Source organism: Agelaius tricolor, unplaced genomic scaffold (genome assembly GCF_023055355.1).
Source record: "Agelaius tricolor isolate 1412-34295 unplaced genomic scaffold, bAgeTri1.0.p SCAF_19, whole genome shotgun sequence".
Classification (NCBI taxonomy): Eukaryota; Metazoa; Chordata; class Aves; order Passeriformes; family Icteridae; genus Agelaius; species Agelaius tricolor.
In genome coordinates this window covers 46,459-62,086 of record NW_027269279.1, presented here as the reverse complement: position 1 = coordinate 62,086, position 15,628 = coordinate 46,459, and the positions used below count along the sequence as shown (strand labels likewise).

General features: G+C 39.3%; 1 protein-coding gene across 2 annotated transcripts; it reads left to right on the top strand.

The window, feature by feature from the left end:
- Positions 1-2,740: 2,740 nt before the first annotated feature.
- UBE2I (ubiquitin conjugating enzyme E2 I) lies at positions 2,741-14,674 on the top strand. Of its 2 annotated transcripts, none has more exons than XM_071444718.1 (7): positions 2,741-2,865; positions 6,781-6,859; positions 7,048-7,131; positions 9,771-9,843; positions 11,005-11,114; positions 11,287-11,366; positions 14,017-14,674. In XM_071444718.1, exons 2-7 carry the CDS (start codon positions 6,794-6,796, stop codon positions 14,078-14,080), a joined length of 477 nt encoding a protein of 158 aa, XP_071300819.1. In that variant the 5' UTR covers positions 2,741-2,865; positions 6,781-6,793; the 3' UTR covers positions 14,081-14,674. The 2 variants fall into 2 exon arrangements, with proteins under 2 accessions (XP_071300819.1, XP_071300818.1); XM_071444717.1 differs by lacking the exon at positions 2,741-2,865 and adding an exon at positions 3,063-3,196.
- Positions 14,675-15,628: the final 954 nt, after the last annotated feature.

Genomic DNA, 15,628 nt, shown 5'->3' with positions numbered 1-15,628 from the left:
TTTGATCTAAGACCTGTTGTGATTTTGAGGCCTCGTCATCTGAAATGAGTGAAGAGTAAGAGTAAATGTATTTATTATGTACATGATTCTTGCTACTCTTGAAGATTTTCCAAAAGCTTATGCACAACTTTACTCACATTAACTTGGCTCATGTGTACTTGCTAGAATGAAGAAAGTGCCAAGGTGCTTGTAAAAGGAATGTTACCAACCTCTCTACTGGAACTGAAACAAGATCATCAAACAGAAGGGAGTATCAAATGGCAGCTTTTTCCACCTGCTTCTGCCCTTATCCTTACCTCAACTTAGCTATGAGAAATCAACTTCCTATGCACTCTTTAGGATCACCTACCCAATTCAACAAATGTTCTTTTTTTTTAAGCTTTTCCTCCAAATCACTGGTCTCAGAATTAGTTGGGCATCACCTGTTTGTGCTTATACCCAAGTGGCCATACTGGCAACGTGTTATTTCCTGGATAGTGGATTAGCAATAACACTTTATTTTGTGCCAGTTCATTATATCTGAAGTGTTCTTACTGCAGCAAAATTTGAGTTATGATTTGGTTTTAATGCATTTGCATTAACCAAAACTCATAGCACAGACACAGACAAGAAACTGAATTCAGGGAAATTTCCCTGGAAAAATATCTGCTAGGGCTTCCCAAATAATTTGAAGATGGTTACAGTTAACCATCACTTTCAAAACAAATGAAATGTGTATGGGTATTTTTTTAACTTCCTTTTCATAACACTAGTGTATTGTAAACTGCATGGAATAAACCTGGTTTTTCCCTTTTAAAGTGTGATGTCTTACATCTGTCTTTTCTAAATGCACTAGTTGATATTAATAGTGTCATATCCTGTGAGAATTCCTAGTTTAGCACTTCAGATGTAAAATGTAGTTACATATTTGTGTAGTGATTCAAAGCATTAATGCTTTCTCCTTTGTAAAGGAGAAGTGTCCTTTACTGCTGCCCCAAAAAGCTTTGTCATGAAAAAGTTAAGTCTATTCAGATATATATCAGTTGGGAAATTATTTTCCTTTGCAGTTGCTGTGACATGCTGATTATTGTAGGAGGAAGTAGTTGTCTCTTTTATGGATATATAATCACATGAAAAAGTTTCAAGTAATCACTTTGCTTACCTTTTCTTTTGTACAACTCAAAAACCACCCTGCCTAACATCAAAGATCCTAGAATCCACTACTTTGCTTTTTAATATAATTGCTTCCTTTGGTTGAAAAACTAAGCTAATGGAAATTGATGCTTTGTAATAAGGCAAACATATAAGTTGCAAAGATAGAAATGGCTGAAGGAAGTAAATTATTTAACTACAAAGTACAGGTTGTTGAAATTATCCAGGAAATTTGACAGCTGTGTCCTCTATAACTATAGAAAAGTTTATAATTGAATATTAGTATTGAGAAGACCACTGGGCAGCTCTTATTTGCTGAACTGCTCATAAGAATTTGAGAAGCTAGGACCCATGATTTTTAAATTCCTAAAGGCTCTGTAGTTACAAATGAAGTGAATTTCATCTTAACAGTTTAGTCGGTTTTAAGTGCAAAGCACTTTCTATTATTTCCTTGTATATCCAGCAACATCAGTAAAATTGTTATTTTGCTAAACCAATTTGCTGCATTTAATTGCACTTAAATTTTTCTAAAATAAGTGCTAAGAACAAACACTGCTGTAGTAATCAAGTACAGCAATTACAGTAATTAAGTAATCAGTGTGTGCATCTGTATTTTCATCAGACTGTCCTACTAAAAGTATTGATATTTTAGAGTCAGCCAGCATGACTTTCAACCCAAATTCCTATTCTACATCTGTTGCTGCAAATGTTTTCACCATTTAGGAAAAATGAGAGCACAAAAGGGACAAGTGTCTACCCTGAACTAGAAACCAGGTTATAAAGGGGACACAAATGACCAAGTCATTAGCAGCCTGTTTGGATATTTTATAACATCTAGGGTTCATTTGGCACTAGTTTTCCTTTCAGTGGGAAGTTTAACTTCAGAAAGATGAAAATGATCCTGCAAATTCTCCTTTTAGAGTGCTGTTCATCTTTCCGTGTGCTGAAATCTTGCCTGATAGTCATATACACATAGCCCATATATATATGACATTCTCAGAGACTGTAATGTGTACAATTTCATGAGAGAGATCCTGTAAGGCAGGCGTTAAGAGCTTCCACTGCTTTTCGTAATGCCACTGGACTTGTATGGAAAGTTACACAGGGGAGTATGTGTTTATCCTCGTCTACAGTGGGCATTTGCTACTGGTGAAAGGTTTCTTAGGTAGAGTGATATTCAGCATGTATTTTGATTAGGGCTGATTGGAATCTAGGTGATTATTTATTGAAATAGTCAATTCTGGAGTTCTGAAGAAATAATTTTGAACTTTATTACTACGCATAGCTAGGCAGCGGTTTCAGGACTAAAAATTCCTCAGTTTCATTAAGAAAGAGAAGTTCAAGATGAGAATAGAATGTGATTCGTACTCGCCACTAAAAATGCGTCGTGTCCGTCCCCCCCCCCCCCCCCCAAGGAAAGGAAAGGAAACCAAACCAAACCAAACCAACAAAGCAATGGGAAACAAAACCCAGGTCATAAATCCCGTAAAGGTCAGTGAAACTAGCGCGGGATGGAGGCGAACTGAAGACCGCCTTCCGTGCCGCCTGCCGGCTCTCTGATAGGCCCCTCCGCAGCCGCGGGAGCCCCTCAGAGCCGCGGCCCCTCCTCCAATCAGGCTCGGCCGGCACAGGGGGCGGGGCTCGGCCCGGCTCGAGTGCGGCCCGCCAGACCTGCGCGCGCCCGTCGACGGACCAGGCGTTCTTAAGTCGCAGGCGGCTCCCACGGCGCCAGAGGTAAAAATTGATTCAGCTTTCCGCCGGAGCTGGCGGGAGCGAGAGGCACGAGGAAGTTCTCGGCTTTGGGGTAGCCCCGCGTGGAGTTTTTCTGGTGCTTCATACTCAGGCATTGTTGGGGGCACCTCTGGGTCCTGTCTCGCGGGGATGCGTAACGCGTGACGATAGGATCACCGACGGATCGGGCCGAGGGACAGAATAGCGCTTTCGCGCTCCGCGCCGAGGCGAGAGGGAGGGAAACTCCGGAGTGGAGACAAAGCAGCGGGAGCGGGAACATCCGGGTCACTCGCGCGGCCTCGATCCGGGACACGCGCGGCGGCGGCGGCTCTCGGTGAGGCCTGGCCGGGAGTGGGGCCGGGGTGGCCCCGGGGTCGGGGAGCGGAGCGGGGCTGGGCTGGGCCGGGCCGGGCCGGGCTGGCGCTCCTCACCTGCGACGGGGCGGGACGGGACTGGCGGCCACGGGCGTGCGGGCCTGGTGGCTCCTGCCTTGTGGCTGGGCCGCCGGCGCAGCACTGTCCGCCTGAGGCTCTGAGCACCCCGCAGGTCTCGGTGGTGGCGGGCGGAGGTCGCCGAGCAGGGCGTGGAACCGCTTGGCCTGCGCGAGTCGGTCCCGCCCCGCCGAGTATATGCCCGGGAACGTCGGGCGGGCCCGCGGTGCCCCGTGCAGGCCTTGGGCGCTGCCCCGGCCCCTCGCGGGGCTGACGGGACCAGCGGCCCTCCGCGGTGGCGGGCGGTGCTCGGCCCTGTCCGGTTACTTGGCCGTCGAACACGGAGTCCATCGCCGTGCGGCATCTTCTGTTGTTTTACGTGCGACTCCGGTCGACGCTCGGCCTCTTATACCTTTCTTTTGCCGCAAGCAGAGGAGACTTTCTATCCTAGTCCAGAGTTAGTGTGCTTTGATTAAAGCTCAGACCGTGGCTTTCTCCACCCTTCTGAAAAATAAAGTTCGTATAGTTCAGGGCGAACTACTTCGATAATAATGTCTTTCTATGTTAGTATTTAACCTGCAAAGTAAAAATGTGAGGCTAGCAATCTTAACGTTTTGGGGTCTTTTTTCTTGCTGCTTGGAACCAATAAGTCGTGCTGAAATTCTTGAACCTCAAAGAGCATATCGCTGATGTGTTTAGAGAGTTGTTTGTGGTACGGGATTCTTTGCAAGACGAGCATTTTGTATGTGAAAGTAGGTTGTTCCACCCCATCAGAACGTGTAAATGGGTAGGATATTTTGTAATGAGGCACAAAAGTTTGCGTCTATGATGAGCATAATGGTTTTATTCTGTCCTTTTTCTAACGTAGGCAGTAACAGCAGCAAAGGCAAGCTGCTGAGTAAATTTGGAAGTTTCTGTTAACTTTGAGTTGATGGCAGTAAAAGGGACATTACTACCTCTTAATGGCAGGGGGGAATTTGGGGGATTAAACTCAAAACGTGAAGACTGGTGGCTTCGACTTTTATGGTATGTGCAAAAATAGGATTGAATAGACTTCCTCTGGTGCAGAATTCTTTCTGGTAATGTAGTACATTAATAGATAGGGATATAGAGAATCCATATTGACAGTTTGTTAGCAGATTTTTTTTGAGGGGATGCTTAACTAATGGGATCTTAGTTTGTGAAATGAGATTTCAGTCTTCTTGTTTAATATTTTCTAATAGACTGATGAGGTTCTAGATGCTTGTCTGTTCTCTTCGATGTAACTGAAGTCTGGAAACCAGATATGTGAAGCCTGTCGTCTCTCATATGCACTGAAATTTTTTCAGAGTTTAACTAAAACAAATGCCTCAAGATTTGGAAACCTATTTGTAGAGCATTAGAAAAATCTTTATTGTATTAGGGCACAGTATAGTGTGTAACAAAAGTAAGTAGGATGCATGGTCTGAAAACTCGGGATTTTTTTTTTTCAATTACTTGAAAAGTTACTGATGTTCTGCAGAAGATCCACTGTTTATTTACCCGGTGAGAAACTGGCGTTTCCCTTGAGGTTGCAAATAATTGGTTGTTAGCCACAGGAAATGGAATAAATGTGTAATGCCAACCTTTTGGCAGAAAAGGTAGTTGAGTTTGGTGAACTATGTAAGAATATTTGGATGGTTTATAAGCAAATACGGTTTTCTCAGCCCATGATGGGAAGGTTAGTATTAGTACAGTGGACTACCAGGTACCAAAAGCACAGCTGAAATTCTGCTGTATATGCCGTTCATTTACATCTCTTAAAACATATTAAAACTTGCTCACAACCTACTAAAACTTGCTGCCTGTATAATTTGGTTAAGGAAGAGATTTTTTGTTGCCTTTGGTTTTTGGTGGGTTTTTTTTTTTCAGTTTTGCTGGTATTTTTTTTTCAATGGCTCTGCATTTCCTGCTTGTGAACAGATTAAAATCTGAAGTCATGTGTACACATTCACTAAGTCCTGCATGTCTTCTGCCATAATTAAGATAGAGGTGTAGGTGTTGGGAATACTAGAGGAAAACTGGACTGAATGTATGACTATTTTTTGTGTGTGCATGTCCACTGAGTGTGCATTGTCCCTTTCAAAAAGCTTTATCTGACATTAATTCGGTTGCTACTTTGAAAGTGAATTAGGGAATATGGCCGTCTAGGCAAAGCAGGCTTAAAAGGTTGAAGAACAGATTTAAAATACACAGTGTCCTAGGAACTGCATACATTGCTTAGTCTGGTGTTTTTAAAGATCTACAGTTCATATGCTTATAATAGTAGTAGACTGCATTACTTCTTATAAGTAATCAACATATTGAGTGAAATTCTGCATAATTCTTAACCAGCGTATAAGGGTTTGTTTTAATAGAGTTGAAACAGCACTTTCAGTCACTCTGTGAACTTGTTAAGTGGAAGCATTCTACTCTTCGGCTGTCAAAAAGGTTTACGAGGTATATGTGGATTTGAGAACAAATTGGCCTGACTTCTCCCATTGCCAATTATCATCTCTCATTTAAAATGTGTGAAAGTGCAGTTGTAAGAAGGATTAAAGACCCTCATTGGAATTTGAACATGTGGCTAGTGAAACCCTGAGTTTAGATACAGTTTGACAACGAAAAATAAACTCACTTTGAATACTGTTATGGTGAATGGAGTATCGTCCCCTGAATTTGAAAGCACCACTCGTGCAATCATCCTGTTTAGAACTGTTGTTCTGTGTCATGCAGTAGTGAATGACCTGTGCTCTGCATATTTTTTCTGTAGTTGTGGTCACCATGCTTGGCTACTACTAAGGCAGTGAAGGTGCAGAAATATTCTTCAGTTAATACTGGAATTTAAAATCTGTCTTGTGGAATGAGCTGCTGGCTCTTCCTTAGCTGAGCTCTGTGTTGCTGCCTGTTCCTGCTGTTGTCTAGAAATTTTATAGCCGCATCACTGCAAAACTGAGATGACTTTGTTAAATTCTATATCCCTGTGGCTTTTCTGGGGAATACTGACTTTCAGTGGGAATTTACCCAAAAAGTAGTATTTCTTATTCCCATTTGCCAGAAATAGGAGTAATGCAGATAATTGCCTACAGAAGAAATTTGCCATGCCTCATGTGGTGTAGGAAGGAGATAAACAGAGTGTGTGTCAGTTGCACAAGTAGGAAGTCTGAGCACTTTTTCCATTACTAATAGTGCTTCTGTTGTCAAGCTACTGTCAAAGTTTATTCTAAGATGGGGTTCAAATATAAAGCAGTAAGGTAAGGATGGAATTTTGTAGGTCAAGTCCAGTTACTTAGAACTTGATGGCATGGGGAAACTTGATGTTATTCCTGATAAATTCTGCTGGTTGTGCAGAAACATGTGTCTAGGTTATTGAAGTGAAAATGAGAGGTCAAAGTTACTCTTACTCTTGAGTGAGCAGGGCTTATAAACATAATGCATCGTTTATGCTATAAGTAAAAGTATATGCTAATAGCAATTACTTTTGTTGTAGAGGGACTCTGAATATGTCTGGCATAGCTCTTAGCAGACTTGCACAGGAGAGAAAAGCCTGGAGAAAAGATCATCCATTTGTAAGTATGAAAGCTACTAAATATCTGACTCTGCAATTGTTTCAGTGTTCTGGTGATGATTTTGTCATTACCCTGATAGGATTAGTAGTGCAAAAAGAAGTAACTTTGTGTAAAGATAAAATATGTCACAAAGTATTTTAAGTACATCTTGTAAAATCCTCACCATATGTCTTATTGCCTTGATTCAGGGATTTGTAGCAGTACCTACAAAAAATCCAGATGGCACGATGAATCTAATGAACTGGGAGTGTGCTATTCCAGGAAAGAAAGGGGTAAGACTTACTGTTCTCCTGATTTCTCATTTATGGTGAAAAGTAATGTAAGTTGCCTAGGCATTACATTGACAATTGAGAATTTACCTTATGTATAGTTTAATAATGAAGTTTGTGTCCTGCTGCTACTTTAGAATAAAAAGTGCTGTGGGCTAGGAATATTGGACGAAGTATAGCGTAAGCCTGTTCAACTCTTGGCACTTAGCACCTGAAGAATACAAGTTTTCAGAGGAGTGTTTAAGAATCTTGTACTGAAACTGGAGGTTGTCTTCTGCTTCTTCTTGCTTCTTCTGAAATACTACTATTAATTATTTGGGGATTTTAATTCTTTCTTCCGGGTCTTCAGTGTGGGACTTTTTTGCCTTGCCTTTTCTACTGCCTTTTGCCAATTTGCCTAAATACCCTTGATGATCTTGTTTTGTAGATTCTCAGAAGAGTCTGTGTGTAGGCAAGACCTGCAGGGTCTGTGATGCTGCCCTAGTTGAATGCTGGACATAATATTGCTGTTAGAGTTACAACTTAGTTTTGGTAGTAATGCTCTGGGCTCAGCATTAGTTAGTTCTTAAAAAAGCACAAACAAATATTCTAACACAGTCTAAGGAAAAACTCATCCCCTTACCTTCTGCCTGAACAAGATTATTCCTCATAACAGTTTATGTACCTTATGGAGATGTCGCTTGTAAATACTTAGGTAAAATTTATATGCCGTACAAAATCTTCATGGCATTGCTTTGAAGTTTTGTAAACTGCAAAATGGAGTGAACAAGGCCTTAAAGCTTGCTTCATGTGTACCAGAAAATGTGTCACACCCGGAAAAGGTCAGTTAGGCTGATGTGATTCCTGCTAATAAAAAAATTATATTTAACAAGAAGCAGCATGACTTATTCATCTCTATCAGACCAAGCAGTTGCTTTCTATTCCCTTTGTGTTTGGAGGCATCCTATACTGCAGCTGCTTTCCCTGAAATGAGTAGTTGAAAACACCAGAATGCTTTCTTGTCAGCCAGATTAAATATTGAAGTGGCGTTAGTCCTGGATGGGATACTCTGTTCACTTATCTGACAGCAAATCACTTGTTAACTACCTATAATTTGACTCAAAAAACATCTGCAACTAGTCCCATAATGCAATATGGTCTCGATGATACTGCTGTCATACTGTTAGCCTTAGTAGGGCTTCTGAATGTCTGCTATCTTTCACCATAAGGTATGTCGCTGTATCAGAAAAATGATAAAAACTTTGCCAACTGTTCTGTTCTTCTGTGTAAATTATTAAAAGCTGTTTGTCTTCCTGTGTGACTGAAAGCAAACAAAAATTTTATTCATCAAAAAGCTCGTATTTTCTAAAAAGGAACTCCTCTGAGAAGGTATGGAGAATGGATTTTTCTAGTTGTTGACAACTGGCTGCAGCAATTTAGAATGAGTTCTTTAAATACACTACAGCAAATAGAATAAAATTCATTCACTTCTGGAAGTGTGTTATCTTATTAATTCCTAGCATGTTTTTCTTCCTTTTCTAGCTTGAGACTTTGCGTAATGAATACCAATGACAATGAAGTGATTTCTCTCTTTTCATGTAGGTTTTTTGGATGTTTTGGTTTTCATTCAGGTAAAAATCACATAGTTCAGATAGGAAATAATAAAGAATTTCCTTCTAAGGTGGTCTTCAAGCATGTCTGTCTGTGAGGATAAGATTTGATCAGTTTTGCTTTTAAGATGTGAGACCATCTTTACTCCAGTTGTTTTAAAAAAATCAACCCAACATTTACTTTCATTGCAGTGTTTCCATAGCAAGGGGAAGTTACAGAGAAGTAGCAGAGAAATAAATTTTATAGCTATAAGAATCTTTTCTACATTTCTACACTTATTAGCAGAACTCAGTTTGTCAGAAGATGGGCTTTTTTCTTTATGTGTTTTGTATATTTGAGACAGTCTTTTTCTCTATTGCTAGATGTTTTTTTCTTGTTTGTATGACACTTTTGAATAGTGCTGTCTTATTTGGCTTGCTCTTCCCCGTGCTGGGTAGGGATAAAGAGCCTCCTAAAATTTCTTGTAATACAGAAAGATGGAATCTGTGAGACTACATTCTACCAAACGCAGACAGGGTTAGTTTAGACTAGTGAATCTCATTAACTGTAGCAGTAATACAGTTCTGTCCACATTTTTAGTTCATTTATGGTTTTATTAACCACATTCTCATAAGGCATGAGAGAAGCCATTTACATTCCCATGCTTAAGGGATGTGTCCTTCTCCTATCTTCTCAGACTTTAGTGAGGGTACAACAGCCCCTTCCTCGTTGTACATGTATAGTGTAAAACTTCAGCAGTATCCTGTTCTTACGTAGTGTGAAAATTTTACTTTTATATGGAATTACTGGTGGTGACCCTGACTGTGTTGATGAGTTGGCATCACTTAGTAGCTGAAGAAAGAAACCCCTTCCTTTCCACTTCAGCTTCTTCTACAGGTAGAATAGCTTACCATAGTCTAGACAGTGTGCTTACAGTGCAGGACAGCTATTTTCTGCCATTTAGCAGAAGAATGTCTTGTGCTTTGCCTGAGAAGCTGTATTCTTGGTAAGCTTTTTTCCACAATTTTGACTTTTCCTTTCTGTAACCAAAATTCTACATTAACTCTTGGTAGACACCATGGGAAGGAGGCTTATTTAAACTACGGATGCTTTTCAAGGATGACTACCCTTCTTCACCCCCAAAATGTAAGTAAAATTACCACAGGTAATTAAAAATCACAGGTTTATTAGAACAGTGTTGAATTAATCCATGAGGTTCTTACAAATGGTTATTACTTTCCTGCAGTTTTGTTTGATTTTGGTTTGGTTTTTTTTTTAAAGATACATTGCCTTTTCTTTTTCCCCACCCACCTGCATTTCATCACAGAAAGTTGTGATGAAATCAGTTAAGTGCTTGATATATCTGAATTGGGAGGGGAGGGAGATTGGTTCCCTCAAAGTGTGGCGAAAGCATCACTTGAAATGCTCACTACATTATCAGCTGTCCTTAGAAACTAATATGTAGGCAAGCTTAGACTAAATCCCTATGTTCTCACTGTTAAGTTGGTCTTCTAAGCTGAGAACTCAGAAGACAGGAACTTGGAAAAAAGGACCTCTATAACTTGAACCTTTTAATCAACTTGCTCTAAAATATGAATCTGTTCTTTTTCTGCTACCATGTATAACTTAGATCTTCAGATACCTAGTCTCCTTAAGTTTTTGAACTGAATTTTCCTTATATCATCTCAAACTTCACCTATTAGAGAAACTTGAAAACATCTATTCCATTGCATGGTTTCTTGGTTCTTGAATTGGCTACCTAGTCTTGTAATTTAAACTTGGTTCCTTTTGTTCAGTGCATCTTGATTTCATATAGGAAAATATGAAACTGAAAAAAATGCTAAGAACTTAAGTCTTCTTCGTATGAAACTTTCATTATTTTAAAGTGAGGAGAGAAAAAATTAGTGAAGGGTAGTATCTTTCCGTTATGTAGTAGTATGTAAAGCTGAAAAGACAGAATTGTTTTTAAAAGGGTTTAAAGACCTTTTAAAAGGTCTTTATCATAAAGCTACTATGAATTACTTTGTATGTTTCCATTCCTAAACCAAAAGATTACCAGTCAAAAAGACAATGTTGGATTGCCTGGATTGATATCACAGATGTGATGGAGTTTCTGTTTTAGGTGCAGGCTGAGCCAAGAAGGAAACTGGTATTAATAGCTCCAGAAATTGGTGGGGTTTTATTTGTGACTCTTTTGCCAGTGTTGGTTTGGGGATTTTTGGGTTTTGTTTTCCCCCAGCTGATCTAACCCAACTCTCTGATCTTCCTCTTAGCACTGTATGCAAGTAATTTCCTCTTCTTTATCAGGTAAATTTGAACCACCGTTATTCCACCCAAACGTGTATCCTTCAGGCACCGTGTGTCTCTCCATCTTAGAGGAGGATAAGGACTGGCGGCCAGCAATCACAATTAAACAGGTCATTAGTTGTACTTGGACATATTCTTAATACTTCTGCTTTGCTTGCTTATCTGATGCAAGTATAAGATGTTCACTGTGTGTACCTAAATTGGTTTCTAAGGGTTTTTCACTAAATCTCTATTAGTAATACCCATAATATATGCCTGTTACTTCTATTCCTTTTTCCATAGATCTTGTTAGGCATACAAGAACTTCTAAATGAACCAAATATTCAAGACCCAGCTCAAGCAGAGGCTTACACAATTTACTGGTAAGTGTCTTTGCATATGAGCCTGAAAGTTGTCATGTTGCTTACAGGTGTCTGTTACTTGTAGTATAACATGCAAATGTTTTTACAAATGACATGGGGAATTTTCTTACCTTCATTACTGTATTCTGTGGAGATGTCTAGATTGTGCTAAACTTGAACAAAATGGTAGCTGCATGGCTGTTAGGCTAGTGGAGCTTTTAATAGCAAAGCAGCAGCTATATCAAGATTTTCATCCTGGTTCTAGACTAACACAGAGTCCGTTCCCTTAAAGGCCAAGTAGTAACAATGTGGTGTAATGGTATCACGAGACCAAGAGGAGAGGAGACTGAATTAGGTGACAATTCACGTTTGTCAGTACAGGAGTAACTTACTTCTGCCCAGTGGTGCATACCTGTAAGAACTTGTGCCTGAAGGACAAAGGAGAGCTGTGGTCACTGTAGGAAACATGGCATCTTGGGAAAACTACATTTTCCAGAACAGTAGGTTGAAAAGTACAGAATGCCTGTAGCTTTAGCAAAATGAAGTTTGCATTGATTAGGAAAGGAGATAATTTGTGAGCTAAAGAGACTTTTTGGGTTTCTTTGTTAGTTTGTTAGGTTTTTTTTTAGGCTTAGTCTTAAAAGTTTTTCCACCATTAAAAGTGATTATCTGTTCTATAATCTTTAGGGAAGCAAAACATTTAAAACAAATGCTTTTGGCACTGGTAGCTACTGAAATAAAAACCAAGGTGGAATTGTGGAATTACAATTCTGGACAGAAGAGGCCTCCAGGAGAGTGCCAAGTTTGAAAAATAACATTTTATGTGACTGTACTTGCAAGCTATGTTAAATATGGTTTTTTTTACGGTCCTAGTGAAAAGGAAACATAGGGATGGATAGTGGGTTTTGCATTTAATTAATGGCTTCACTCAGTGTTATTTTTTTAAAGTGCTTACTGAAGGCTTGATGGAGTGCATATGGAAGACAGTTGCAGGAGCCAGGAATGATGATGAAGGCCTCAGTAATATACTTCTATACATGTATAGATAGTCTGTGTTTTATTCTTTTTAATCACCTCCCACGTGCATGTATATACAAAACCAGTCTTGGCTAGTCTTGTTTCTGTTTAAAGTGCTTCTAGGGGGAAAAAATACCTGTTTAGCTTAAAATATTACAAGATTTTTGTTACTTCAAGTATGTATAGTCTCCCACTTATGCTTTTCATGTCTCTTGGACATGCAGAGTATTTCAGATGGGTTACTATTATTCTCCAGTCTGAGAGTGTCTCTCGCTACTTAGTGAATATCTGGTAGAAGTTAAACAGAGCAGGATTTTGCACACATCTGTAATGTTGGCATAGTTGATAAATACTGCAGTAGATGCACCATTGTACTTAGAGGTCTTTTAGTCAAGTTGTTAAAGAATAAACATTCAGAATAAGAATACATATTCTCAGGATTCCTTTGGTACTGTCGTTCAGTAACTTTAGCACTCCTAAGGTGCTAGCCTACTTCCTACTCTTTGCTGTAGGCATTCAGGGTCTCCTATGGAAGGCATTCTTCTGTGTGGATTCTGTGGGTGCCAGACTTAACAGCTAGGCTATGTTCTCATGTGGCAATGCAATATAACTTTGAGGAAAAAAATGTACAATAAATCTCTAAATGTAGAATGTGAATCTCTTCATGAGAAGACACTGTCTTCAGTCTCTTTGCTAGCAATTGTTCATTGCATGTGACCACAATTGGTTTCATTTCTTCCCCCCAATCTGTCAGGTTCTGAGGATATAATTTGCTGCCTTTTTTTCTTTCACTGCAGCAAGCCTTTGTAGCTGAAAGTAAGTTAAATTTACTGCAAAGCTGTTTGCAAAATCTAAGCGCTCTAAACTATCTCTGGCAGAAGAGTAATGGTTACAAATTTTTGTTTAGCTCAACTCACACTTCTGACGGCTAATACAGAATGGACAACTGAATGTAAATGAATGCTTTACTGTGGTACTACTATCCTTCATTGGCACAAGAACAGAAGACAAAGAACTTACCCTTTTACATCTTGAGTCAGAGGCTTAGTGACTGGACATAGTTCCCTCATCAGTAGCAACTGTGCTACACATAGCTGTGTTGAACTAGCTTTTTTTCCCCAAGTGAAGATTAGGATAAACCTAAATCTTTGAGTCAGGGTCTGTAGAGAAAAAGGCTGAAATGACCACACCATTGTCATTCTCCTGTTTCTTAGGAGTGTTTCCATTCTCTCTCCAAAGCAGTAAAGATGATAATTTAAAACCATATGAAGTCCACCAGCTATTAGTGAATTGCTCTCCTCACTTTGTACTGTTAGGGTATGGAATTTGTTATTAATGACCTCAGGTCTTAATGTGAGCGGGGAGTAGAAAAATTTGGATGAACGAGGGAATGTTTGCACATGAGGTACAGCTGGTCTTGAGAAGAGCAGGTGCAAACCCGTTTGAACAGACTGGTACAGTACAAAGTCAGTGCAATCATTTGACAACAGGTGATGGAAGTAACTAGGTGAACAGTACCATACTTGTCCGGAAAAGTCTTTAATTTATTGTAGCGTTTGCCTTCAGCAATGATTTCTGTTTCTTTTTATTATGAAACTAATGCTGTAATACAGCCTCTGATTTTTCCAGCTATAATTACCCTTTCTCTTTTCAGCCAAAACAGAGTGGAATATGAAAAGAGGGTTCGAGCACAAGCCAAGAAGTTTGCACCATCATAAGCATTTGTCATGCAGCATCTTAAAAAGGAAGGGATTGGTTTGGCAAGAACTTGTTTACAAAACTTTTGCAAAATGTAATGTTGCTATGTACAATTAATATCCACATAAGGGGAGGGGGTTGTATGTGTGCCATTTTCCATATTCGCCAGTTGTATACAGTTCTAAATTTGCTGAATTGCCCCCAGTTTTTTCATACAGGGTCTCTTCCTTCAGTCTTTTGTATTTTTGATTGTTATGTAAAACTTGCTTTTATTTTAATATTGATGTCAGTATTTCAACTGCTGTAAAATTATAAACTTTTATACTTCTATAAATTCACTAGTATCTCTAGTTACTTTGCTATCTGATGCAGGCATGCTTTAAAATGTTAGAACTATATTTAGCCTCTAGCTGGCTGTATGAAAAAAAATCATGCCCTCCACCCCCTTCCCTCCCTGAATTTGTTTTTTCTATCTTTCAGAAACTAGGTTGTTATTGCTTAAGAGCCTCTGAGATCCAAAGTTAGCCAGCATCCTTATTCTGCATCACTTTCTTTGTGTTTATATGGCATTCTGTCTGTGTTGCTGTTTAGAGTAAATAAACTGTTTATATAAAGGGCTTTGTTTCATTTATCTTCATTAAAATTATTAAAAGACGGCCATTTAAACGGCTCTGAACACAATTCAGTGCAAGTTGCTTTCAAGGCCTGTGATGCTGCGTTTGCCTTTGGTTTAGATGTTGGCTTCATTTGTTTTGCCGGTCCCTGACCTGGAACAGGTACGTGGCTCGTCCTTGGGCCATGTGTGGTAACAGCAGCAAGTCAATTCTGATCAGTTCCTCAAGCAGAGATCAGTTGCTTACTGTGCATACTGGTGTGACCATGTCAATATAAAAAACGTGAGCTTTGGACTGATATGAACAATAATAGAAGTTGTCCAAGGAATGCTGAGGATTTTCAAATGGTGCTTGTTTATTATTGCTGGAAATAATTTTGTGCCTCTTTCCATATATTAATGCATATAGCTTCTAGGGAAAGGATGTGCACTATGCAATTAGTTTCCTTCTGTAAAGGAAATCTGTTTAAATTATGTATTTTCATGTATGTCAAGCTCATATGCCCTCTATTAAACTTTCCCTGCTTTTTTAATTCTATTTTAAAGTCAAATCATTCTGCAAAACCAAAAAAAGTGAAAAGCTTTGTTCCATCTGAGCTTAGCTTCCTCAGTGGTTCTATTAAAAAAAGGCTACAGCTCAGCACTTAAGTTAATCTAAGTTATACAGCTCTGTTTCCAGATCTGTTTTGCTTGTCTCCATTTGATTACTACAGCTTAATAATATAAAAGCATTCCCCCAAATTAGAATAGCTGACATGCTCACATGGTTCTCAGTCTTTTAAAAGTTATGTTGAAATGCTTTCTTGTCACTAAGAAATCCTTGCTAAAGCAGCACATGTAGGACAGATTTCATATGGGTGGGGAAGTTATTGAAAAAACCAAATCAAAGGGAATTGTCTCCTTATAGAATTAATTTACTTCTTGTGCTTCTTGTTTTTAAAAGGGAAATTGAGTA